The sequence below is a fragment of the Lycium ferocissimum genome, chromosome 10 (assembly GCF_029784015.1).
Source record: "Lycium ferocissimum isolate CSIRO_LF1 chromosome 10, AGI_CSIRO_Lferr_CH_V1, whole genome shotgun sequence".
NCBI lineage: Eukaryota > Viridiplantae > Streptophyta > Magnoliopsida > Solanales > Solanaceae > Lycium > Lycium ferocissimum.
Window position 1 is genome coordinate 27,316,687 of NC_081351.1, and position 27,271 is coordinate 27,343,957.

The 27,271-nt window shown below is 34.7% G+C and overlaps 3 protein-coding genes across 6 annotated transcripts; 1 reads left to right on the forward strand and 2 right to left on the reverse strand.

The window, feature by feature from the left end:
- Window positions 1-1,110: 1,110 nt before the first annotated feature.
- LOC132033123 (uncharacterized) lies at window positions 1,111-5,770 on the reverse strand. Of its 2 annotated transcripts, none has more exons than XM_059422998.1 (5): window positions 5,514-5,770; window positions 4,932-5,043; window positions 3,164-3,228; window positions 2,486-3,028; window positions 1,111-1,516 (listed from the first exon to the last, which is right to left on the reverse strand). In XM_059422998.1, exons 1-5 carry the CDS (start codon window positions 5,715-5,717, stop codon window positions 1,406-1,408), a joined length of 1,035 nt encoding a protein of 344 aa, XP_059278981.1. In that variant the 5' UTR covers window positions 5,718-5,770; the 3' UTR covers window positions 1,111-1,405. The 2 variants fall into 2 exon arrangements, with proteins under 2 accessions (XP_059278981.1, XP_059278982.1); XM_059422999.1 differs by lacking the exon at window positions 5,514-5,770 and adding an exon at window positions 5,161-5,310.
- Window positions 5,771-12,743: 6,973 nt separating this feature from the next.
- Window positions 12,744-20,326, forward strand: LOC132033124 (probable alkaline/neutral invertase D). Of its 3 annotated transcripts, none has more exons than XM_059423000.1 (5): window positions 12,744-13,144; window positions 13,798-14,272; window positions 17,045-17,476; window positions 18,447-19,005; window positions 19,846-20,326. In XM_059423000.1, exons 2-5 carry the CDS (start codon window positions 13,847-13,849, stop codon window positions 20,139-20,141), a joined length of 1,713 nt encoding a protein of 570 aa, XP_059278983.1. In that variant the 5' UTR covers window positions 12,744-13,144; window positions 13,798-13,846; the 3' UTR covers window positions 20,142-20,326. The 3 variants fall into 3 exon arrangements, with proteins under 3 accessions (XP_059278983.1, XP_059278984.1, XP_059278985.1); XM_059423001.1 differs by having other exon boundaries at window positions 12,744-13,123; XM_059423002.1 differs by having other exon boundaries at window positions 12,744-12,956.
- Window positions 20,327-20,786: 460 nt separating this feature from the next.
- On the reverse strand, window positions 20,787-25,848 carry LOC132033126 (mediator of RNA polymerase II transcription subunit 7a-like). Its single transcript, XM_059423003.1, has 6 exons — window positions 25,745-25,848; window positions 23,953-24,344; window positions 23,354-23,423; window positions 22,457-22,623; window positions 22,279-22,352; window positions 20,787-21,193 (listed from the first exon to the last, which is right to left on the reverse strand). The coding sequence occupies exons 2-6, from the start codon at window positions 24,085-24,087 to the stop codon at window positions 21,133-21,135; spliced, it is 507 nt and encodes a 168-aa protein (XP_059278986.1). The 5' UTR covers window positions 24,088-24,344; window positions 25,745-25,848; the 3' UTR covers window positions 20,787-21,132.
- Between the last annotated feature and the right edge of the window lie 1,423 nt (window positions 25,849-27,271).

Sequence of the window (27,271 nt, forward strand, 5' to 3'; positions counted from 1 at the left end):
TTGCTTTTAGTGCTGCTTTTGGTCATGGTTCATTATCAACATTCATTTCAATCTACTTGGTTTCGTATACTTTGAAAATATGTTAATATAGAGGCAGAGGTGGATTCAAGATTTGCACGTGATTGGTTCAAATTTAGAGTTTTACTACTGAACGTGTTGCTCGAGGATTCTTAGTTTAATATCTGGAAAACATTTAATACTTTTCATGTATATTTTTGTTCTCTGTGTTAAAAGTACAGGGTTAAACCTGTTTAGCTCTACTGTCCACGAACTCCTTTGGCAAAAGGTTGTAACTTGTATACGATTAGGATTAGTATGATTAGGGACCTTAATTAGTGTGTTGACGTTTCATGATTGGGGTGGAACTGTTTTTCATTTCTTTAGATAATGTTTAGAGGTATTTGGGTTTATGGTCTAAATTGTAATATATGAATTGTTATGTAGTGAGTAATAATACACGGATTGTTATGAAAGTATTGTTTAATTTAAGTGCATTTTTATCTAAAATTAGCAATATAGCGTTTGGGTTCTCGGTTTTAGCGAAAAAACAGTTATATGACGTATATAGTTAAAACAAGCCATGTACTGCTCTGTTATATTTTATTCATCATCAGATTGCAATTTCGTCAATTAACTAGGTTTAGTTCCTAAAGGGCCCAATGAATTCCTAATTGGAATTAGGGTATCTTTTTTAATTGATTCTTTTATCACACTGTGATATTTTACGTCCGTGAATGGCCCCATTCGAGGATAATTGGCTGCTGACAAAATTATCAACGACTGACATTCCTTATTTCTATTCAACAACGTATGAATAGTTCCTTGAGGTTGGTTAAGAGATTGTTGAATTTTTGCCTTGGAATAGGAATAAATGGAAGAAAAGGGGTTGATATTGGTACAATCTGATCCATTTTGTATGCATACACATGAAAATTTCTCTATTATCTCAACTAAATATAAAAAATAAATCATTTTTAAGTTTATTAACGGACAGCGCGAAGCGCAGACAAATTCACTAGTTATCAGTAATAAAAGAGCGGACAGGCTGGGAGATTGAGAAAACAATTTCCACTTTGATGGTGCAACAGGAGAAAAAAAAAAAAAAAAAACTGCACAAATCAAATCATTTACTGATTTTGCATGTTCAATGATATCCCGTCTCCATGTTCAATGAAATCTTGCAACTGAAACTACTTGCCTCGAACTAATTGGTTACATGGATATCTATAGTATACAGCATCAACATCTATTATTGATTACAATTTAATGTTAAGCCACTTGATGAAAAAAAAATGGAGTAATAATACAAGGATCTGTTACAGATGATCAAGATCCAATAACTGAACATATATACCGAGAATCTATCATCTAATATAGATACAGGGCCGAAATTGTGGTAACGAAGTCATGTCACACAGGGAGATGAATTTCTTAACTTAGGTACCTTAAATGAGGAAGTGAATAGTTTTGGAGCACCTGAGATACTATTACCAGCTTTTCGTTTTGAACTTTGTCCCTACAAAAACATGACATTCTATCAGCTTACATATAACATAAGACTTATGTTGCTCGGTTATTCTAAAAATGCTGCCGCGATCGGACACACACCAGGCGGCATTTTTGAATGATCCGAGCAACATAGAATAGGACACAACATAATTCTCTGACATAATAGCATGCTCTAGAAATGAGATCAAACAATTGTGAAGATACACAACCCTTTACTGAATCTAAATAATAAAGAAGTTGGCATTGATGTCAGCACCCTATTTATACATTTAAATTCAAATCACTGACTAATGTAGCACCAAGAATGTATTCTAGTCGCGTGCACAATGCATTCCTTAAATGTCATATAATATCTTTGATAGATGGAGACCTAGCCCCCATAGTTAAGATAAAAAAGGACACAGCAATGTCCAAGTTAATATGGGAATGCTAGCTCGTTATCTGCAGAAAAGAGAACTTTTCTTTTACAAAACTAAGCAATATCCTGAATACCCCCCCTCACAACCAATAGGTTGATCCTGGTGGCTTCTTGAATTTCGAAGAGCTGTTTACATCAGGCACAGAAGACATGCTAGCGAAAATGCCAAATCAAGTCATTTTTACCAAGGAAAAATCTGCAAATATCAAGTTAGAAAAGGATGTCCCTCGATTTCAAAAAGGTAAAGAGTCAAGGCAATGCTAATACATCCAACAACTTCTCGGTTATTTCTTTTCCCTTTTCCTTTACAAAGTGAGATTGCTTTTACCAAGATTAGATCCACATAACCAAGATTAGATCCGCATAACAAAAATCTATCTGCATTACAAGAATAACCTATTCTACATTATCAAAAAAGTTTTTTGAACCCAAGACAATGATATACTTCACTACTAGGCGAGATACCTCAAAGAAGAACAACATTATAACATGCACAAGTTATGTACCAGGAAAAGGACAGCTGCATAATAGTTTCTTCTAAATTTAAGAGGAGATTACCTTTTGAAGAGCTTGTGAAGATTGATTTTCTTCTTTGAACGTTACATTCCTCTGATCCGTTCCACGGGACGTGCCCCTCAGCTTCGAAGGTCCTGATCCAACTGTGGAGCGACGCAGTACAGGAGTGATAGAGGAACTTCCGGACCTTTTTAGTAACTCTAGTTCTGTGGAAAGACTGGCCATCTCCTCACTCTTTTTGACGAAGTCTGAGTCCAATTTGGCCATTTGAGTTCTTAACATTGCAATTGTATTATCCTTATTAGAGTTGGAGGTTTGTAGTTCCTCAATGTTCCTCATAAATGCCTGTATTTTCTCATTTGCATGCTCAAGTTCAGTACATTTTCTCTTCAATTGCTCAGTCACGTCATGCTCCAGTTTATTGTATTGGTTCCAAATAAAATTCTTTTCTGCCAAGAGGGCAGAAATCTCAGAATTTTTCTCTGAAGTAAGCTTCTCATTTTCTGTTCCAAGCCGTCTCACCTCATCTTCCCAAGCCTTTTTTCTTGTCTCTGCCTTTTCATTTGTAGCAGCCCTTGGTACATCCTGTGGATCAAATGAAGGTTCATACGACTTATCTTCTAGTTTTTTAATGATTAGTGGGGGCAAATAATAACTATAAACTCAGAAGAGAAATGAGGAACAAAATTCATAAAAGAAAAAGCGATTGAAACAACATACATTTGGCTCAGAGCATTTATAGTCAAACCATTCTCTGAAGTCAGCGAGTTCACTATCTGCATCTTCTGCACTTTTCAGGTGAAAAGTAAGTAAGTTTCCAAATTGAATTATGTGATGACTATAACTTAAAAGATCATGTCTACTCTGGAACAGTTAAGGCTACTGACATTTCCAAGAATAAAACCAACTAAAACAGCCTATATTGCCAGTATTTTGGTTTCATCGGTCTTGTAAAAAACCATTAAAACAGAAGTCTGCTTTCACTGGAGATTAAATCAAAACTGAACTGAGTACTATTACATAAAGAAGTGTGTGTGTGAATATCGGACATGTGGCTGCATGATTTTTTAATATTGATTAGTTCCCTAACTTGCACTCCATTCTTGCTAATTTAAATGATCCATTTCGACAAGCTTAGAAATACATGAAAAGAAAGTTTAGCGTGCATGAGATGAAATGCAAAGAATAGAAAGAAGTAGTCTTATGTTAGTCTGGAAACTAGGAGATTAGAGTCAGTCACAGAAAGAGAGCCAGCTAGAAGCAACAAAAGAAGTAACATGCATTTTTTCCAGTCTCCATTTGAAAGTTCAACCACACATCTCAAACCCCCACCAGAGGTCTCTTTCCTTTTTTTTTTTTTTCCTTCCTTCCTTCCCTTCCTTCCTCACTCCCTCACGTGACAGGAGAAAAAAACATGGATGAACACCATAAAAGACCATAACTTCTCTGTCCTAGACTCCCTTGCCTTCTCTATCTTTTTTGGGCTAAAGACTTCAAGCCATGGATTGCAGAAGGAGAAAGTTAGCTACTAAATCAGGGGATTGTATGCCCTTCTGTTTGTTAGGGGCCTTTATAGACTTTGAATTGAATGAAGTGCTGTGACATGCCTTATTTCAGCGCTGGGTTAATTAAAAGCTCACTGAGAAAATTTAACTTATCTGACAGGAAACAGGGTGAATTAACAGAAGCCCTGACACATACTCATATCCATTTCACGTCAATTCATATGACACCACTGGCCCTTGGCGATTTCTCGGTTATTGAGAGAAAATAATATCATTTTGTACTACTTTCAATAGTTCTAAGTCATATAACTATTCAACTTTAGGCTTTGATGTAGTGATATTTTGTATTAAAATAATTGTTTAACCATTACTTTGATATTCTTTTCTACTAACACTAATATATATGACACCACTGGCCCTTGGTGATTTCTCGGTTATTAAGAGAAAATAATATCATTTTTTACTACTTTCAATAGTCCTAAGTCATATAACTATTCAAACTTTAGACTGTGATGTAATATTTTGTATCAAAATAATTGTTTAACCATTACTTTGATATTCTTTTCTACTACCACTAACATAATGTACAAGACAAATTAACATCTTAAACTCCATGTCCACTTAACAAATTGAATAATAAGAACCATATTGATTAAGAAAAAGAAATTGTATGTTCAAGTTCCGTTATCAAATTGATTATCTTAAACAGCACCATAGTTTAGGCAGCAACACTGTAGTTTCTGGTTAAAACCAAGCACAAAATAGACACAAAATAAGGCTCATGATCATTTTTATCAGGTAAAATAAGGAAAGAGCAACTTTAAAGGAAGTGAAAGTTACCATCTTTGAACTCAGTTTAAATAAAGAACTCTACTAAATAGATCCAAATTTTGATCAAATTTTCAATTGTATCTCCAATTTCAGATAGACTAAACAAAGTTTAGGGCAGAAAAAACTTTTTTTTCCTTTCAAATGTAACTCACCGAACTTCTTTTTGAACATGACAACATCTCGTTGCTTCAAACCAACAACAAACTCCGATTTCGCAACCTCAAGCATTTGCTCCATCTCTTGTACTGTAAGTTCTTTCTTCATCTGCAAACCCAATTTCACAAAGAACCCAAATTTACCAAAAAGCCCTAAAATGCCAACCAATCAAAACCCTAACTAAAGTAACAATTCAAAACCAGAAGAAGAAAAAAAAAAAGTAACCTCATAAATTTTTCAAAGAACCCAAATTCACCAAAAGCCCTAAAATTCCAGCCAATATACAATATTATACAACATTATACCTATGGGGAAAGCATTACACATAACATATCAACCTTATCTAAAGTGTACAATAGTGTATAAAAGGTGTTTATACACAAATATGGGCTAAATCGGGTGCTTAGATACAAAGTATGGGCTACATTGCGTAAATATTATAAAAAATAGACATAGAGCATAATTTTCCCAATTTTTTCAAAAGAATCCAAATTTACCAAAAGCCCTAAAATTCCAACCTGATAAAAACCCTAAATAAAGTAGTAAAATGCAAAAACCAAAAGAAAAGAAAAGCAAACCTCATAAATTTGTTGTTGAAAGGTGTCAATATCAGATACCCATCGATTATGCTGTAATTTAATCCGATCTTCAAGTATCATTCTCTCTTTTGCAAGGGATTCAAGTTGTGTTTGTTGTGATGTCAACATTTGAACTAAAGCGTTGAACACTTGGTTCCATTTCTCTCTATCCGATGAATTTTTTGCTTTTTTGGATTTCGCCATTGAAGATTGAAGAGAGTTTGAAGGGAGAAAGATTTGTGAAGTTCTTTTGAGTTTCAGAAAGAGAGAGCGCAATGGAGCGTACCGTTGAGTTCGAAAATTTGTTCAACGGTCAAATACAGTAGCTTTTATTTTATGCTTTATGAAGCCATTTTAATTGCACGATTTGTCCTTCAAATGGGCTGGTCTTTAATCATGTACACTTTTGTTCCTATTTTGTGCTGGTCTTTAATTTTTGCAACAAATAAATTTTCTGGGACATAAATTTATATTTTCATATGATAATATTCCACAAATTATGTCTTTTGTTTTGATTGATAAAGGGTAAAAATTAAAGACCAGTCATTTGAAGGGAAAACCGTGCAATTTTTATCCTTCAAATGGGTTGGTCTTTAATTTTTTGCCTTCAAAATCAAACTTATTCCTAGCATGTTAAGTTCTCTAAGGATGCAGGCATAACTTTTGGGATATTATGATGTGAAAATATAAATTTATGCCCGCAAACAATTTTTTTTTTTTTAAGAGCAAAATTCAAGACCAACACAAAATAGGGACAAAAGTGCAAATGACCACATTACATGATAGAAGTGCGAGGCTTGAGCTTGGAGACTTTGACCTTGGACTTGGGCTAGACTTGCTTCCTTTGGAACCCTTGTGATAGTTTGTATTATGTAAGTCACAATGGATTATATAATTTTAGGTTATCTCCGATCTAAGCTATTATGTTGGATTACTTACTGATTATATATGATTGTTATGATTTTAAATAAGATGGGAAAAAATACATTTCAAAATTATGTCAGGCAAGTCATGACAGTCCAATATGATTTCATATTAGTCAAAAGACATAGATTGACCCCTGAACTATACCCAAAATCTCGATATCACACCCAAACTATTAAGGCGACCTATTACACACCTAAACATTTATAAAATGAATTTATTTACCCCTGAAAACTGATGTGGCATAAAATATAAATATAATTTAAAACAAGCGCGGTTTGTTGAATTTATTTACCTTTTTATGTTTGTTTTTTGGCTAAATATACATATTTAGGATCCTCTCTAACCGCCCCCCCACCCCACCCCTCTCTCTTCTTCATCTTCGCAAAGAACAACAATATCACTGCCGCCCTCTACCCCTCTCTCCCCTCCCACCCTCTCTCGTTCCAGCCTCCTCCTCCTCCTTCCTCACCGCCGCCCTCTACTACCCCTCGCCCCTCCCCCTTCCCTCGTCTCGCCTCTTCCTCCCTCACCGCCGCCATCTACCCCCCCCCCCCCCCGTGTTCGGCCCTCCTCCCCATCGCCGCCCTCCACATCACCCCATTCTCCCTCTCTTCTCCATCTTCACGCCACCCCCCCCCTCCCTCGTTCGGGCCTCCTCCTCACCGCCGTCCTCCACCTCCACATCACCCCACTCTTTCTTCTCCTCCACTTTCACGCCATCCCCGCCCTGACACCCCACACCCTTCTTTTTCTTCTTCATTTCAAATTCTCAAACAAAAAATCTGAAATATTACCCACTTCTTCTTCTCCAAAAATCACCCAATGATTTCTCCAACCAACCAAAGCAATTACCCTCCATTGGTATACTTGTGAAATTTCCCACATAAAATTAATAAGAACAAATATGTTGCCATTGGTGTAATGTTGATAGCAGCACTAGTAGTGAAATTACTAATACTCCCTTCGTTCAAATTCATTTGTCCACAAATGCAAAAAGATTTCATCTTTTTTGCTCAATACCATATTCTGGCGACTAATTGAAGTGAAACTGGTGGCGATAGTGGTGGCGGATTGGTGGTTCTAGTGAGATGGGGTGGTGGTGATGAAGAAGATATAATTATTGAAGGATTTTAATGGTTTATTAGGGATTAATTAGTGTAATTATAATTAATAAAAAGAAAATCAAATGAATAAAGAAAAGGAAATGAATGTAAAATTAAAATTTAGGAAATTTCCAAGGTGGAGCTGGCGTGACGCTGATGTAGCGAGAGAGAGTGTGTTACACTTCCCATTATGCAACCGGTTATATGTGTACCAAGGGGTAAATAAATTCATTTTTTAAATGTTTAGATGTGTAATAGGTCGCCTTAATAGTTTGAGTGTAATATCGAGATTTTAGGTATAGTTTAGGGGTCAATCTATATCTTTTGCATTATATTCAACCTAGTTATCATGTTAGATAACTCACATATCATACCGGATCCTCATAATTTCAAGCATACTGATAAAGAAGAGGAAAAAAGTACATTTCAGAGTTATGTCAGGGAAGTGGCATGACATATGTCAGGGAAGTGACATGACACATCTTCCCTTTATTTATTTTTTCATTTCGCTCGTGATATCTCTCTTTCATGATTTCAAAGCTACGAAAGACAAAAGTTAATGTACATTTTAAAACTGTGCCATGTCTTGAAGACTGTATGACTTCATGTTAAATTCAATATATTTATCATGTTAAATTACTCATAAATCATATTGGATCCTCATGATTTTACAGTTACAAACAAAGAAGTATGCAAGTCGTGACAAACAAACCAATATAAGTCGGGGTTTTCAATTTTGAATTTTTCAACCTCGGATTTTTCGCATTTTTTCGTGAAAAGTCTTCATATAAAACATATAACTTTTACTTCAAATATTTCTTTAGTCATAATAATATACAACTATATAATTAAGGTGCTTCATAAGAAAATACACCAAATGTGAGATGAGCGATGACATTGTAATAAAATATTAAAAAAAAAAAGATAATGAAATCTCATAAAATAGATATTGCTAATTAATCCATAATGAAAATGATTATAATCTAATGATATGATGCTAATAAGTACGACTAATAGTAAGTATTAATTACATGACAAAAATAAAATAAAGTAAGGTTATGTATTTTCACTATTTAAACCACTGCAAAAGTAGATAATAGATATCCAACATTATTGTCATTCCTAGCGATAGAATTGAATTTCTTTTTTTAGCATTAGTGTTGATTTGGTTTTGGTTGAGTTGCTAACATTATGGGCTATAGCCTATAAAACGTATTGGACTATTCAAAATTTTAAGCCAACGTATTGGACCATTCAAAATTTTAAGTCCAAACTTGAAATAATATGTGAAAAGACAAAAATTATGAATTTTTTTAAGAATTATTTATAAATCACATTACAAGTAAGTATTTTTATGTATAAAATATTTTTTTAAATTGCATATATGCATTGTCAGGCTGGTTCGGTTCGACTTTTTTTAGTTAAAATCAAACCAAATCAATTATGATCGAATTTTTTTCTCAATTTGACTTGAATTATCCGTTTGGTGCGATTTGAAAGAGCGTCATCGCTTTCCAAATGACACCTAAATCACACGTAGGATTAAGTCCGCTTTCACATCAATTCAAGTTCTCAACCAAGTTGGACGCTTATTTTAAACTCATATATAATATAATAAAGAAAATCAACTTGGTATTTGATTTGTAGAGGAGTTTTATTTTATTTTATTTCCATTTGTCAAAAGAGGGACGTTTCATGCAAATGGAAGTCATCGAGTGACTAAAATTAATCTTATCGTTGAAAACAAGGCAAGAAGAATAACCAAAAAAAAAAAGAAAGAAGAGGAATAAGGAGTAGTTGGTAGCAATTGAAAGCATGGAATTAAGCACAAATTGGATAAAGAAATTAAAATAAAATGAAAAAGGTGAGATAAACGCAGATGATATTTGACTTAAATTCACTAATGCTAATTATCTATTCGATGACCAAATTCATCAATTTATAAAAATTAAACTCATAAAAAAATACCTAAACTATTTCTTTAAAAGAAAGAAAAAGGATTGCATTAATCCTGAAAAGAATGTCAGGCTCTAAAACGGGATGATTAACACATCTAATCTTTGACATGAATTAAACATCAATATCAACATATTTTAATTAAAGTTTGCTTACTTAGAAACTACATAAAGAATGTTCTAAATTACAATTACACTTCTCCTCTCCTCTCTCTGCTTTCTCTCTCCTCTCTCCAACGGTAACATCTCCTCCCTCCTCCCACTCGCCATATCCGTGCGACCGCATTACTCCGGCACTGTGTAACGCCGGCCACCGATCTACTTTTTTATTTTTTTCCTCTCTTTCCTTTTCTTCTTCTCTCTTCTTCTTTTCTTCTCCTTTTGATTTTTTGCTTCTTAACATTATGCGTCATCGCCGGAGATTTTTTTTTCCGGGATAAAACGTCTCTCTCTTTCTCTCCTTTTTTCTTTTTTCTCGTTTCTTTTCTTGTTTTCCAACTCCCGTTTGGTCTCGTGAGAATAATTTAAAGGAACAAATGAAATAATATGTGAAAAGAAAAAAATTATGAAAATTATAACGTTGAATTATTTATAAATCATATCCATTATTTGTCCATACACTAAGTACATTTTTTTGTATAAAATATTTTGTAAAGTTTATTAGTTCATATCATTTTCGTGGCTTTGCTTGGTGATGGTTTTGTTTTTGGGGGACGGGGGCGAGGGTTAAATCAAATGGGTGAAAGGAGCGTCTATGAGAGTAGGATCTTGGAACATTGGAACGTTAACGGGAAGTCCATCGAGCTAGTTAAGATTCTTGAAAGAGGATCATCGTATCCAAGAGACCAAATGACACCTAAATCACACGTAGGATTAAGTCCGCTTTCACATCAATTCAAGTTCTCAACGAAGTTGGACGCTTATTTGGTAATATAATAAAGAAAATCAACTTGGTCCAAATGACACCTAAGGACTCACTTTGAACATTAGGATTAAGTCCGCTTTCACAGGCGCTTTTCAATTCAAGTTCTCAACGAAGTTGACGCTTATTTTGGACACTCATTTATTATAATATAATAAAGAAAATCAAGGAGTCTCATTTGATTTGTAGCAAGAGTTTTGGGTTTTTATTTTATTTCCATTTGTCAAAAGGAGGACGTTTTGGCAAATGGAAGTCATCGGTGGCTAAAACTAATCTTATCGTTGAAAACAAGGCAAGAAGAATAACCAAAAAAAAAAAAAAAAAAAAAGAGAGAATAGGGTCGTGAGGACCTAGGAGTTGGTTTGAGCAATTGAAAGCATGGAGTTAAGTACAAATTGGATAAAGAAATTAAAATAAAACGAAAAAGGTGAGATAAACGCAGATGATATTTGACTTAAATTCACTAATACTAATTATCTATTCGATGACCAAATTCATCAATTTATAAAAATTAAACTCATAAAAAATACCTCAATTATTTCTTTAAAAGAAAGAAAAAGGATTACATTAATCCTGAAAAGAATGTCAGGTTCTAAAACGAGATAATTAACACATCTAATCTTTGACATGAATTAAACATCAATATCAACATATTTTAATTAATTAAAGTTGACGAGCTTACTTAGAAACTACATAAAGAATGTTCTAAATTACAAAGTTCTATAGTTAATTTCTAGGTTGTTTAATGTCATCTCTTCATCTCAAGAATTAGGGCGAGTGTAATGATCCCTCTATACAAGAATAAGGGAGATATGTTTGCAACTATAGAGGTTTTTAAGCCATACTACGAGTGTGGGAAATATTATTTAAGGGTCGTTGTATTTCGGAGTAAAAGGATCGGATGCGGGACGTACGAAGATATTAATCCATAGGACCGAATTAATCGGTGTTATGTTTGGTATGACAAAGTTGGGATGGAAATTTTTTGATATCGTACATCCAGGGTGATCAAGGACATGTAGATGGGAAAAAGGTGGGATTAGTAATCGAGCACTTTTAAAGTGATGGGATTAGTAATCCCATTTTATTTTCCTTGGTGATGGATGGATTCCCATCGGCAAATTCAAGGTGATAACTTTCCTCCGACATAGTCACGAACGAGACCCTAAGAGGTTAACGATATTTGGAGACTATTTTACCTCTATTTATGTCTTAAAGATATAATCTCTTTTTTATTGAATATTTACTGCCTCGAGAAGAATAGTAGTTTCATAATTATTGTATTTGTAGTCTTTTAGGAGCAATCATTACTGCCACCAAAACTTAAGGGCAAGTAAAATGAGAAAAAATAATTAAGTTCTATCTTAAACTTTATGAAAATGACAAATATTTTGAGATAAATATATTCGGGATAAGGTGGGGTGGCTTAACTAAAAGCGAGAAGCGAGATTGAGATGGTTTAAAGAGAACTTATGCGGAGGTGTGAGAGGTTGGCCATGGAAGTAATAGGGGTAAGAAGAAGTATTGGGGAGAGGTAATTAAAAATTATTGAACTCTCCTAACATACCTTAGATAATTTCATCCTTTTTTAACTAAAAATAGTACGTTATCCGTTCTTATTAGTAGTCGCATTATTAAAGAAACTAATTAAACATTTCCTATGCTTTGATTATCGCTGCTTATTAGGTCGCGAGGATCTGGTTGTGATTAAATTTAGATCGTAATAATCGTCCATCAACAACAACAACTTTATTTCTTCTTTTTAATTATAACAACTAATCCATTTTTGGACAAATCTCATATAACTCGTTTGAACGGGTTGTTGTTGTTGTTGTTGTATAGTTAATTTCTTTAGTACTCCCTTCGTCTCGAATTATTTATCGTGTTTCTTTTTTAACCGCCCCTTATGAAAATATTATTTAAGAAGCGTATTTGACTATTTTACCTCTATTTATGTCTTAAAGATATAATTTTTTTTTTATTGAATATTTACTCTATATTTGTGCCATAATTATTGTTTTTGTAGTCTTTTAGGAGCAATCATTACTGCGAGTAAAATGAGAAAAAATAATTAAGTTTATCTTAAACTTTAAAAATGACAAATATTTTGAGATAAATATATTCATCCTTTCTTAACTAAAAGCAATTCTAATCAAAGAAACTTATGATAAGGACGATAAATAATTTAAGAAGAAGGAAGTGAAAAATTATTGAACTCTCCTGACATTAATAATTTCATCCTTTTTTAACTAAAAATAGTACTACTAATTAAAGAAACTAATTAAACATTTAGGGGATACGCTGCTTATTAGGTCGCGAGGATCTGGGGAAAATTTAGATCGTAATAATCGTCCACAACAACAACAACTATTAATTTCCTTAATTATAACAACTAATCCATTTTTGGACAAATCTCATATAACTCGTTTGAACAAAGTTTGGTCGGAGATTTCCTCAGAAACTACTATCGGATATTCCAACAGACAATCCTACGTGTCAGTTACCATCCCTACGTCACAAGCCCAAAATCTTACCGGTATATCCAGTCAACTAGTCTTTTGACCTTCATTTCCCGGTCATTTATTACACAGTTCTAAGTCATTATATAGAGAAAGCCCATTGTAACCCCAAAGTCTTTCTGGCAGTTCAATTTGCTCTTTAATTCCTTAGATCTCATTGAAGTTCACCGCCACAAGCTTTGAGGTTATTATTACCAACTCTTAGGTTATTACTTTGTTCAATCTATGTTCCTTTTTAATTTTTTTTTTTTTTGTTTATTTCGATGATATTAAGGTTTTTGTTAAGTTTAATTTGCATCATTGTAAGATTTTTAGATTTTCAGTTATGCGTTTGCGTCTGCTAGATTGACTCCGTATTGATCAAAATAAGAATTAAAAATAAATAAATAAATTGATAAAGGAAAAAAGATCTGACAGTAGTTTGACTTAGATTGTTTGATTAAGTTAATGATTATGACTAATTAATTGAAGTATGTACAATGAACTTGCTCTAATTTTGCTCCAGTTGACTTAAACTAATAGGGAATATCGTCCTGCTACCTAATTTCTGTGATCTGCTGCACATTTCAATTCAATGTATTCCTAGTCTAAGAGACATTAATTGAACTCTACATTAAAAGTTCATTGTATTCCTTTTTTAATATAATTTTTGGTTCACTTTGAGTCGATGTTGCTCGGACTTTCCAAAAATGTTGCTGTAGCCTGGTCGGATCCTCAAAAAATGCACTACTTTTGGAGGATCTGACAGACACTTTTGAAGAGTCCGAGCGACATAGTTTTGTGTTTAGCTTTGAGTTTACTAAACTCCTGTTATGTTTGTAGTCTAAAAAGTTTGCTTATTTCATTGATGATATGCAGATCTTTGGATTCAATTTCTTATTGTCTAGGACTTTTGGAAGTGTAAAAAATGCCTAGCCCTGTGGATGTGACTCAAAATGGAAATGCAAGACATGTCGAAGCTGCTCCGTCCTTGTTTGAAATCGAGGAAGATTTGGCTAGATTGCTGGAAAGACCAAGACAGGTTAATATAGAAAGAAAGAGGTCGTTCGATGAAAGATCTTTCAGTGAAATGTCGATGACTCATTCACCGCCCCGTCAGGTGTACAAAAATTCGGAGAACTCTTCTCGGGTTTTTGATAATATGGTTGGAGTGTATTCACCAGGAAGGTGGTCAGGCATACACACACCTAGATCAACCTTCGGATTTGAGCCGCATCCTATTATAGGCGACGCATGGGAAGCTTTGAGGCGTTCTATTGTTAACTTCCGAGAACAACCAGTGGGAACTATCGCTGCTATAGATAATTCTGCTGAGGAACTTAATTATGATCAGGTACGATACTTATCGTTCTAGTTCTTCGGTTGACGCAACAACTTTCCTCTTAAGTCTGTCTTTATTTGCGTGCAATTTAATATCCCATGAAGCAGGCCGATTATATGCTTCAGTGGGACTTGTTTTGAGAAATGTATAGTACCAGAAGTTTCTTTCCGTAATAAACGGAAAATGTTGAATTATATGTCCACACTATAGGTATCAGTTGTAAACTGAATGGTTTACGGTTGGCTGATAACATACTATGTGGGACCAGCTATGTACATAGGCTTTTAACCTTTTGCATTACAGAGGCCCGCACACCCTTTGTGCTATGAATAAAATGTACCATTATAAAAAATTACTATGCAGGACCAGCTATGCCGATGTATGTGAGCTGGTCTTGACTGACAAAATTATTCAAATAGTTTACATAAAAACATATGTAGAGCTAGTGATTTATCCTTTGGCTGAGGAAGCACAAAGTGAAGTGTCTTTAGACTCATACATAATCATCGATGGAAATTATAGTCCAATATCAGTTAGATAATTAACTACTCATCAATCCCAAACTAGTTGGAGTCACCGGACTATCTAAATCCTTTATACCCATTTAATTCAGCTTGATTTGTTTGTTTTTAAGGCATATTTGGGCTTCTGTAGATCTAATTCTTATGTGTACACAGATCTACAAGTCTCTAATCTTGACTAAAGGAACTATTGGCAAACATCAGACTTAGTGAGATTGTAACAACAACTAAGTCTTAGAACCAACTATTTCATATCACAGTTATGAATCCCTGGCTTCCGATGTGCTCTGTTCTTATCTAAGCCTCATTGGTCGATTGTAATAGTTCGAGCTATCTTTCCTCCATTCTCTTTTAGTAGGTTTGATCATCATAGTGACACACCTAAGTAGGGGTGGGCGTTCGGTTCTTCTGTTCGGTTTCTCGAAACTTCGGTTCGGTTCGGTTCTTCAATGATGCATACCGAACACAGCACCGAACTAATTCGGTTCAGTTTGGTTTTTCAAATTCGGTTCTTCGGTATCTGATTAAAAAAAAGTTTGTTCGTGCTTTAAAAATGCAAATGCAGCAGCCTAGCAATTACAAACTTGATTCACTTGAACCAGGAAACAAAACAAATCAAACTGAACAAAGACTCAGATTTGATTGCGAATTAAAGACTATCTTAATGATCTAATATCACAATTAGAAAGTGACAACGTGTTTGGTAGTAATATTTTTCGAGTAATTTCCCTCTGCAAAGCAACATATATGTGTTATTCATCTTCAAATGCTCTGTCATAGCAATTGAAAAATGTGCATATGTGCAAATTAAATGCGCAATACAGATAATACACAATGGGCACATATACTTTACTTTGATGATTAATGATTAAAATCATTTTGAATTTTTTTTTGATTAAGCACCGGGTGTCCGAGTCTCTTTGAGCCCCGACTAATCCCGGGGGTGCACAGGCCCTCGGCAAGGTAAAATCATTTTGAAATTATTAGTTCTTCTTGTGAATATTAATATATAATCTATCACAAACAATGATTCAATTACTATTTGAGGAGTAACATAGTTTTTCGTGAAGTCTAATGTTTTAAATATTTGAACTATGAGTTTTAATTTAAATGGGAAAATTATTATCAGAATTTATATTCTAAAAGAAATGTCTGAACCTTGTACTCCCATCCCTTTTGAGAGGAGTAGAGTAGTAGATCACCTAAAATTCCCTAAATCAAATATCCATGAAATAACTTGGGAGATATTGTACACGGTGACAAAACAAAGGTAAAAGATTAAAAGTAAAAGGAAATAAAAAATGTAAAGATGGAAAATAGGAGGTGAGTTTTACTCTAAAGAGTCCAAAATAGGGTATACGTGACATTCAACTAAGCATTACAGGTTTAGATCTGATTAGGGGTACTGCTTTTGCATTCAACTTAAGCATTACAACAATTATTTTTTAAAGTTTGGTTCTTAGGTTAATCGAAGTATTGGAACACGAAAACCGAAATTTTAGAACTTTTAACACCGAAACCGAACCGAAGCGAACCGAAAAAACCGAAGCACCTATACTCCCCTACACCTAAGCACCTATACATTTGGAGGTCTATCTATGTACAACGTGGCTAAACCGCTGTAGTAAGCCTTTTCAAACTTTTCTTTTATGTAAATTACTTGCACCTTGTATCAGATTTGATCATTTCTTATATTATCTCTTGTATGACCATACATACACACATATATTTTAACATCTTCATTTTCATGAATATGTAAATTATCAAACTTTTTGGCTTGCCATCTATAGAGGCGATAATTTACATCAAGCATTACCAAATAGAACTCTCTAAGCATGAAATGCCATGATGGTGTCAACTATTTTTCGTTTTTATTAGTTCTTTCTCTTGTCTTGTTATAAGAGTATGGAAAGATCGTTCAGTTACCAGTTTCAAAAAAGAATTAGGAAAGATTGTCTTTGTCAGTTTATATTCAATATGATCAGGAAAAATACTCCTTAGCCTACGTGTTGAAGTATTGGAGATGGCCTTTATCAGGCAATATGAATGTACGAACGTTTGAATGCAGAAGTTGATCCTAAATAAGTAGTGATCTTAATTTATCATTTGACAGAGTTCAAATGTTAGATTAAAGTATAGTATCTGCTGTGAGTATTAGTTCTTGCTTAACATGTTCATCTGGAAGCCTTTCATGTTGTCTTTCTATGCAAATATAACTATCAATCTGCTTGCAGTTTGCAACTCTGACTTAAAAGTTTGGCAGGTTTTTGTCAGAGATTTTGTCCCTAGCGCTTTGGCATTCTTGATGAATGGTGAACCTGAAATAGTAAAAAACTTTCTTTTGAAAACCTTGCGCCTCCAATCTCGGGAGAAGAAGATAGACCAGTTCAAGTTGGGTGATGGAGTTATGCCTGCAAGTTTTAAAGTACTTCACGACCCTGTTAGGAATTATGAGACTATAACTGCAGATTTTGGTGAAAGTGCTATTGGTAGAGTTGCTCCTGTAGATTCGGGCTTCTGGTGGATTATACTACTTCGTGCATACACAAAGTCTACGGGGGATACATCTTTGGCTGAGATGCCAGAATGCCAAAGGGGTATAAGGTTGATTCTTGAAATGTGTCTTTCAGAAGGTTTTGATACATTCCCAACCTTGCTGTGTGCTGATGGATGCTCTATGATTGATCGCAGAATGGTCAGTCTGATTTACTCTCCTCTCTTTATCGTTTTTAACTAGACCTGACTTAGGGGGTGTGTTTGGTATGAAGGAAAATACTTTCCACGAAAAATGTTTTCCAGAAAAGTAGGTGGTTTTCTTACCTATTTTCTGGTGGTTTTCTTACCTATTTTCTAGTGTTTGGTAAGTAAGCAGAAAATATTGTTCCAAAAGCATTTATGCATTATCTAGGCAAACACTATGAGGTGGGGGCAGGGGTAGGGTGTGGACGTGGTGGAGGTAGGGGCTACGGTGATTGGGGTGGGATGGGGAGGAGTGTAGTGCCACTTATGTAACTTGTTTTCCCTGCATCCAATAGGTAAGTCATTTTCCTTATTTTTAAGGAATTTGTTTTCCTAGAGAACATGTTTCTAAAAAAATTTGACCAACCACACATTTTCTGGATAATGTTTTCCTCCGTACCAAACACACACATGGTCCTGTCTTATACTGTTTATTATATATGATCATTATACTTTATGTCAGACATATGCTGGTATGTATCTATCATCTGTTACCTTTTGAATTGCATTATTTAACAAATGCGTATATAGGACCTGTCAAAATTCTTAGTCAGTAAGCCTGCAGACTTAATACATGCTTGATTTTCTACTTATTACATGATGACAGTGATTTTTCTATTCTTCTTCTTGATATCTATCAACTGTTACTTTTTAGAATGACATTATTATAAAAATGCCTATATATAATCTGTCAAAATTCAGTGTCAGTTAGCCCGCAGACTTATTACATGCTTGAATTCTTACTTAATTAAACAGTGTTCACTTCTTTTTAATAAGAAGGCTGCTTTTGTTTTCGTGTTTCTCCTATTTTGAAGTCTTTCATTTAATTGATCATGAGCAAAAATTTCAGTATCATTTTGTACATCTTAAATTTCTTACCTGATAGACTCACATATAATAAGTACTTTGTTTCATATTGTTCCCAGGGTGTCTATGGTTACCCTATTGAAATACAAGCACTTTTCTTTATGGCCTTAAGATGTGCTTTGCTTCTCCTTAAACCCGATGAAGAAAACAGACAGTGTACTGATGCAATAATTAAACGCCTTCATGCTTTGAGCTTTCACATGAGAAGTTACTTTTGGCTGGACATAAAACAACTGAATGATATATACCGCTACAAAACTGAAGAGTACTCTCACACTGCAGTAAACAAGTTTAATGTGATGCCAGATTCCCTCCCGGAGTGGGTTTTCGATTTCATGCCATGTCGTGGTGGTTACTTCATTGGAAATGTTAGTCCTGCTCACATGGACTTCCGTTGGTTTTGTTTGGGTAACTGTATTGCAATTCTGTCATCTTTGGCTACACCTGAGCAAGCTTCCGCGATAATGGATCTTCTTGAATCAAGATGGCAAGAGCTAGTTGGAGAAATGCCGCTAAAAATCTGTTATCCCGCTATGGAAGGTCATGAATGGAGGATCGTAACGGGATGCGATCCTAAAAACACTAGTTGGAGTTACCATAATGGTGGATCTTGGCCAGGTTAGATTTTCTTCCTAAGTAGTCAACACCCGTACGTACTTAATTTTTTTGAACAGTAGTTTCCTATTTCTTCCTCATCTAGGGGTGTCAAATGGGCGGTTGGGCTGAATTTGGGAGGGTCAAAATGAGCTGTGTTAATAAATGGACGGGTTATTGACCCGCCCAAAAGTTACTTGGGCTGAAATGGGCTAAAAAGCGGGTCATAACTCAAGTACTCAACCCCCCCCCCCCCACAAAATTCTTATTAAGTTTTAATTTCTTTGTTTGTTCTTTTGTAATGTTTTAGGACCTAATAAACTATTTTTTTCTTCATTAAACATATCAAATAAAAAAATGTCTTTTTGAAAATATTTTGACAAGATTTCTAATGGGTCAATTTGTGCTACGTATCAGCCCAATTTTTTGATGGGCTGAAATGGGTTGATTTAGTAAATGGGCGAGTCAATAACCAGCCCAAACTTGGACGGGTTGGGCGGCCATGTTTTTAAGGGCTAATTTTGCCACCTCTACTCATCATGATGACATATTTCTGTCTACTTGTTTGGTAGCTTAACAGTTCTCGCTGTGTTATTTTATGCGTCAATCTATTCTTGCCTTTATAGTCTGTTCCAAAAAAAATTATACCTTTCTATTAGTTAGAAACAATTTAACTTTAACTTCCGTTTACCCTTAATGACATGATTTTATAGCCACAAAAGACGTCATGTCATGTTTAACTCTGTTATCAGTCACACCTTCACATAAATGAAACAGAGGGAGTATTATTCATATTATTCATGTTCTCTGCTGTAATATTTTACTAGTCTATGCTAATACTGATTTGCCTGGTTTTGTGTCTAGTTCTTCTGTGGCTCCTTACTGCAGCAGCTATCAAGACTGGTCGACCCCAAATAGCACGACGGGCCATTGAACTAGCTGAATCACGTTTACTAAAAGATAGCTGGCCGGAGTATTATGATGGAAAGCTTGGTCGATTTATCGGAAAGCAGGCCCGTAAGTTCCAGACATGGTCCATTGCTGGTTACTTGGTAGCTAGAATGATGTTGGAAGATCCATCTCATTTGGGTATGATAGCACTTGAAGAAGATAAAATGATGAAGCCTACCATGAAAAGATCTGCTTCTTGGACCTGTTAATATCCTTGTACACAATTTTTCTTTCAATTGACATGTTCTTTTTTTTTTTTTGGAATTCTTAAACGATTCTCTTTTAGTTTGTCACAAAATGTTGTATTTTGTATGAAATTGGCCACGAGATTGACCGCTTTACTCGTTTTTTCCCAGTTAATCTGGTTTTATCTAAGGGTGTCCATTGAATGCCAGTAGATTTGTGATGTTAGCTGATCCACTGGGTTATTATGTGACCCTTTTTCCATATCTACCTAGTAATCATATGTGGAAGGTTATTTTAAAACATTCACTGATCGACAAAAGAAAAAGATTTAAGATAAAACATCCACCAATTATATGACTTTTCTTCTGATGTATGATAATTTTTTAACTACGTTAGAAGGTGCAGACACACATTTCTTGATCATTGCTAATCTTTTGGTTTTCTTTCGTCTGCTCCACGATTCTAACATGATCTTGTCGAAATCTATCCCTTTTTTAAAGTTTAAATCCACTTATGTTCAATTAACGAAAGATAACTTCTGTTTTTGTTGATTTTTGAGATCAACTCTATATTGTAAGATTCAATGCTTTATAGGACATAGAAAGTTTCTATCATTATATCTAAAACAGAAGCTATATGGATGAGTTCTCTCTCTAAATATATAGTAATGTCTTTCAATTTTCTAAGTCATACACCAAATCCTTATCTCAGATGCGGCCATTAATCTTCTTGAGAGTCAAAATCAGACACAAATTTTGAAACAATTCTACTGCCAACAGGTCAATTTCCCCATTGGGCAACGAAGTGTTCAAACTAGAAATATATGCTACCACCACCATCTCCTCAAGCAGAATATTGTACAGATAGATATCATCACTAAAATTGTGACTTTATCCTAATGACATTTCCTCCTTTTTCCAATGTACAAGAAATATGTGTGCTCTCAAAGCATTTTGGACACTCTAATTGTCAAGCCTACTGCGCCAGCTGACTGTGTAGAGTTTAAAGAGCATGCTACTGTCCCTCCAGGGTACCAAGTGCCTCCTTTAGAAGCTTCTGAGCTTCTTCCCTTCTCCTATACAAGCAAATAGAAAACCAACATTACAACTTAAATCGTATTATCGAGGATAAAAGAAAAGAGACATTTTTTTTTTTTGCTTTATGTAAAGGCCAACAGATACATAATCGGAGAGCAATTCCAACGTAATGCTGCATTAGTTGAACGAATTAAACTGGTAAGTAAGTTTGATATTTTTCATATCAAAACTTAAAGGAGATAGTCACAGATTAGAGGGGCAAAAGCATACGGTGCAACACATTTGTCTCCACAAAAACTACTTTAGCAGTGCAAGAAACCATATGCTGATCATAGAAGTAAACAAGTCAGGGGCTTCAAGCATCTAATGGCCGAGTCAGACATCCAGTTGAGCATGAGATTTATTCTAGCTTCTAATTAGCGAAAAGTAAAAGTCTTCTATTTGCCAAATTATGCCTAGTATACAAGAGGTAGGGAGAAAACTATGTATGAAGAGTTCCTTTCCCACCCAATCATCTATACAAGTAGGGTATTGTCTAATACTTAAAAAAATTACAGCCTAGCTCATCGCAGTTGTGTGACTGATTTCTCTTTGCCTTCAACAGCTCTCAAGTTCCTTTCCCTCTAGTTTTGCCACACATATAAATGTGGGACACACCATATATAACATTCGTCAAGAACAATCATTTGATAGAATTTCATTGCAGTTAATCATAACCAGTAAAAATGGTTCCTACTCTTCGTATTAGTTGAATAAAACGACTAAAGAAAGAACAGGATAAAGGAAAGTTAAAACAAAAATGAAAAAGAAAGAATTAAACAGTCTGCCTTAACTCCAACAACATGTGAATTTATGTTACATTATTAGCGACAGTAAATACATATTTCTTATTCTTTTTGATAGGTTGTTTGATATAATAATTACATATACAATCTGCATCACTGAAAGTGACTGAAGCGGCTTAAAGGTAAACTGGTTTCTTTCACTTACAATCAGTTTGTTGCAGCACAACTACGAAGAAGGTAGATACTTCTCATTTAATGAACTTCCTAGTTCTCATCTAAATCTAATGAAGGAAGAAGCTAAAATATATGATAAAAAGAGCATGTAAAACACATCATACCGCTTAATATCCTCTATTGCTTGTTTACGTCGTTGTATCTGAAGTTCTAGAATATGGATAAGTGTAGCTCGAGCCTGTAAAAGAAAGAAACTAAGGTAAACGATAATTGAAATCATCTATATACTAACTATGCTAATACCAGGAAATATTTTGAAACTTCATTTCACCAATTGATCACCTGGTGAGGACGCAAAGAATTGAGTAGGTGGTGCAAGTTCTTGAATATCAGAGATATCTCTTCCACTCTCCTGGCATATTGTGAAGGGCGCTCTACAAGAACATCAGCAAGCTCCAATATATGTAGCTGCAATTCTCTGTTAAGTGCTCTTAGTTCTTTCTTGAAATCTGTAACATGAATCAGCAGAATAAGAAAGAATACTTTTATGACAAGCAACAATAGCATCTACACTTATCTCTGGCGACATCCCATATGCAACATCATCCAATAACGGGGCATTATCCTACATTCTTTCAACTATGGAACTGATTCTGTAACAAACTTTTGCAATACGTAGGATACTTGATTGCATATCTTTTGTCTAAAACTTTGGATAATCAGAGGACCCCAACATTGTAACTATTGCAATATGCAACATGACATCCTAGATCCAAGCCACAGTTTCTTAGAAGACACGAAGTTCTCATTAGATTTCCCTATTCTTTGCTCCAGTCACTGGCTAGGGGAAGAGAACAGACAGTGGCGGAGCCAGGATTTTCACTAAGGGGGTTCAAAATATGAAAAAGTAAACACACGAAGAAGCCAAAGGGGATTCAACGTCTACTATATACATCAAAAATAATTTTAACCATGTATAAACAGTAGGAATATATGTTAATCTTGTAGAGAATAATTATTTGGAACTTACGAGATAGGAAATAAACACGAGTGCCATGTTCCATGCAGACTCATATCTAAAATGCAGGACAATATATAACTCTTAAGGTGAAATGCGTGTGTCCACATTCTTAGATTCTTTTAAACATAACCGTATTAAAAAAGAATATGCATAGCACATACAAGTAGTATCAACATAGGAACAATATACAGCTTTTTGGAAATAGCTGTGTACGTTACCAATATTAGGCCCTTTTGGGTATAATTGACGCACACCCTGATCTTCCAAACTTGGGAGTACATCATCAGTCTGCACAAATGGCAATGGTAAAAACAATACTGAGTAACAACTTATCAGCAATACAACTAACAAACAAAATTCACAAAAGACACACACACACAGGAGGAGTGACCAGAAAAACTATTCTTGATAAACATTCATTCCAGTTCAAGAAAGCAAAAGATAAAGGTGAGGTGAGAACATTAATAGAAGCCTCATTCATATTTCAGAATAGATTAAATCCAAGTCATTGCCAATTGAGTATCTCACTGAACCTAATATTAGCATCAGACATTTCCCCCTTTACTTTTTTTTTATACGCACATTGAATAAATTCTATACGTTTACCCCAAAAGCAATATAAAGTATATCAAATGAAGAAATTGAGAATGTGACTCAATCTTAAAAGTAAAAACCAAATCTTTTGGGGAAAAGAGCTACCCATAACCTTGCATAGCCTCAAATACACCTTACACATTCATAAACTCACATTGAGCACAAGTAAGCAATTGGATGGGGGGGGGGGGGGGGTGTTGTGTGGACAGCTGAGAGACTTTACAGTGTAGTTAGCACCAAAGAGGACATAGGTGCCTTCAATGGGAGGGGGAGGTTCCGGAGCAGACTTGGGGTCTTGAAGATAGTCCTTGTACAGCCTATAATACGGCGGCGGCGGTGGATATGTCGCTGTCGACATCTGATTTCACAAAAAACAAAGTTCTTTCCTTCTCTGTCCCAAAAATAGTTACGTTATGACGGAGCCAAAGTGCTTCTAAAGGGCAGTTTCGAGGTTTCTTTGAAACCAAAAACGGTGATTTCTCTTGGCTTTGAGGCGACACTTGGACGAGAAATATCAGACCTCTGCACTCACTCTGCAGTAGTGTATTGCCGAAGGGAGCACCTTAAACTAAAAGTTTGGTCCAAACTTAAGCTACAATTTCAGGCTTTTACCGGCTGCAATACGTAAAAGCAACAATTCAAAAGTCAGAGGGATCAAATAACAAAAAACAAGTTTACGATACATAATCTGAAGAAAGGAGAAATAAATGTCTACTTAAACTAGAGAAATCATTCAAGTAACAGAGCAGATACCCATGACACATGTATAATTATCATTAGAGTAGTTTGTGTTTAAGTGTTAAGTAACTGCTCAGTTTTGTCATGGTACTTGTCTTTTGGTGCATCCATATTCTCACCATGATTTTAAGCGATTCATGTTTCTGTTTCTCAAGATTTCTCATGGAAAGCGCATCAAACCGTTAAATGAAGAGATTGGACCAACAAAATGATGTGATGCACCACAAACGAATCTAACTAAATTATATGCCCTACAATAGCATTGTTATGTACAAAATACAAATAGTAGTCCAAAGGATCACATAACTCATGTCATATGTGTAATTATCATTATTTTCATGTAACGAGAAGATACTCAAGCTGGGTTCAGGGACTAAGAAAAAGAGAAATATGTTAGGCTAGCTTAGGCTTTAGTTCTAGGTGAAGCAATCAAAGACATACAAGCTGAATGAATTTTTCATAGCTCAAAGCCTCAAACACCTTCCTTCTATCTCAAAGTACAGCTATATACTCTCTCCGTCCATTTTTACTTGTCCAGTATGCTAAAAATAGATGTCCACTTTTACTTGTCCAGCTTGGAAAACCAAGAGATAATTTACCGTTTCATACCTATTTTACCCTTATTAGTAATTACTGAGTTGGAAACTTCAAGGAATTCTTAGCGGATGCCCAACTTCTAAAGTATGTTTGATTAATTTCAATTATTTAGATAATTTATAATAATTAAGGATGATATAGTAAAATTGTAATTTTTTCATGACAAGGGAACCCGTAGCCGCTACCCTTCGGGTGCGTACAGGGCAAACCCGATCCTGTGCAATAGCCCGCAAACCACACAAGAGAGATAACCTGCACTAGGCAAGCCCCGTGCAACGAGCTCGACATAGAAGGCAAATCCCAGTAAAATTGTAATTTTAGTAATTGTTTCTTAAGAGATGTGCCAAGTCGAACATGGACAAGTAAAAATTTGGAAAACTATACAGGTATGAAAGAACAAGTATCAATCAACATGTAATTTTTGTGCAATGGTTCATTCAAAAATCAGTGATTGATAACTATTTATTTAACCTAACAACATTGAGTTCAAATACAGAGAAATGAGAATAATTATCTTAATCACCTTCAACGACCAGAAAACACACTTCGAACTAGTCTCGATTCAATTATGGTGTGTATAGTTGAGCTTTTTTCAAGTTGAAAATTTCAACAGATTTTTCTTAATCTTCAATTGTTTCTTTTTGGAAAAAATAAAAATAAGACACAATAATGAAACTTACCTGACACGTGGAAGACGGACGAGCACCGGTGGGGGCAACCGGCTGCTACTTTCAGTGAATGGGATTTAATTTGGATCGTAAAAGCCTAAACAATTACGTATATACATTCACTAAAGAGTAAAGTTTTTGGGCTGAAGGATGCAGATTTTATCATTTATGTATTGGGCCTATACGTATGTCCAGGAAGAAATTGCACGGTTATCCTCTAAATGGGCTGGTCTTTAATTTTGGCCTTCAAATAAGTTGGTCTTTAATTTTTGGCCTTCAAAATCAAACTTTTCTTTAAAACTACATAGTAGGTAGGGGAAGGTGAAATAGAAAAAAAGGAAAAAGGATTACAACCAAGATCCCCCTTCAAAATCGAACTTATGTCTTTCGAAACCGAAAATATAATCAGGGACAAAAATTAAAGACGATATAAAATAGAGACAAAAGTGCAAATGAAAGTCCCGAGTAGGGGTGTACAAACAAACCGAACCGATAAACCGAAAGTAAACCGAGAAAAAACCCGACTAATGGTTTGGTTTGAAGATATTGGTTTGGTCTCCCTTCAAAATCGAACTTATGTCTTATACATAAAAATATTTATTTGTAAAGGTATAATTTTTTTTAAATTTTGAATGTCGATGGGTCCAAACCAAAACCAACTCAAACTAATCCTAACAAAAGAGATATAATGATGCGAAAATATAAATTTATGTTCCGCGACAAAGATGTTTGCACGGAGGGACAAAAATTAAAGACGTATACAAAATAGAGACAAAAGTGCAAATGAACCTATGTCCTGAGTAGTTATCCAAAACTCATTTTAAAAAATATTAACCGAAACAACTACCAAACCGACCATCGAATTTAGGATTTTAAAAATCTAAAACCGACCTAACAAGCCGATAAATTGAAACCAAAAGAGTAAAGAGGCAAAGGGCTCGGTGTTTGGGCTTTAGCTGCAGATTTATCAATTGTGTTTTGGGCCTATATGTATATTCAAACCAACTCCAAACGCTCATTTTAAAAATATTAATCAAAATAGACACTTCAAGACCGGCTACCGAATCGATCATTGAATTTATAAATTTTAAAAGAATCTCGTACAAACCGAAAAATCAAAACTAAAACCAAAATCGAAAATTGAAGTTTTCTATTCGGTCGGTTTTTTCGATTTTATGGCCACCCCTAACGCAAACGATTGATGCAAAGATGGAGGAAAGGAAGATAAAGGAGAAGAAAGAAGGTAGGAAAAGAATGAAGAAAAGGGAAGAATTATTTGCATTTTGCACTCCTATCATGTACATTTTCCTTTTTGTTTTAATGATTTTAAGATGTAAAATGCTATGATGCAAATTAAAAAAATTGCAAATGTTAGGAGTGCAAAATGCAGAATGCAAAACTCTCGTTGTTAACCACCATATTTTCTTATTCATCATTTTAGTGAAAAAAGACATATTGATCTAAAATATTATTTGTCATTTTATAAAAACGAGAGATATTAATTAGTATGGTATTTGATTCTCTAATATTGTTTTATCA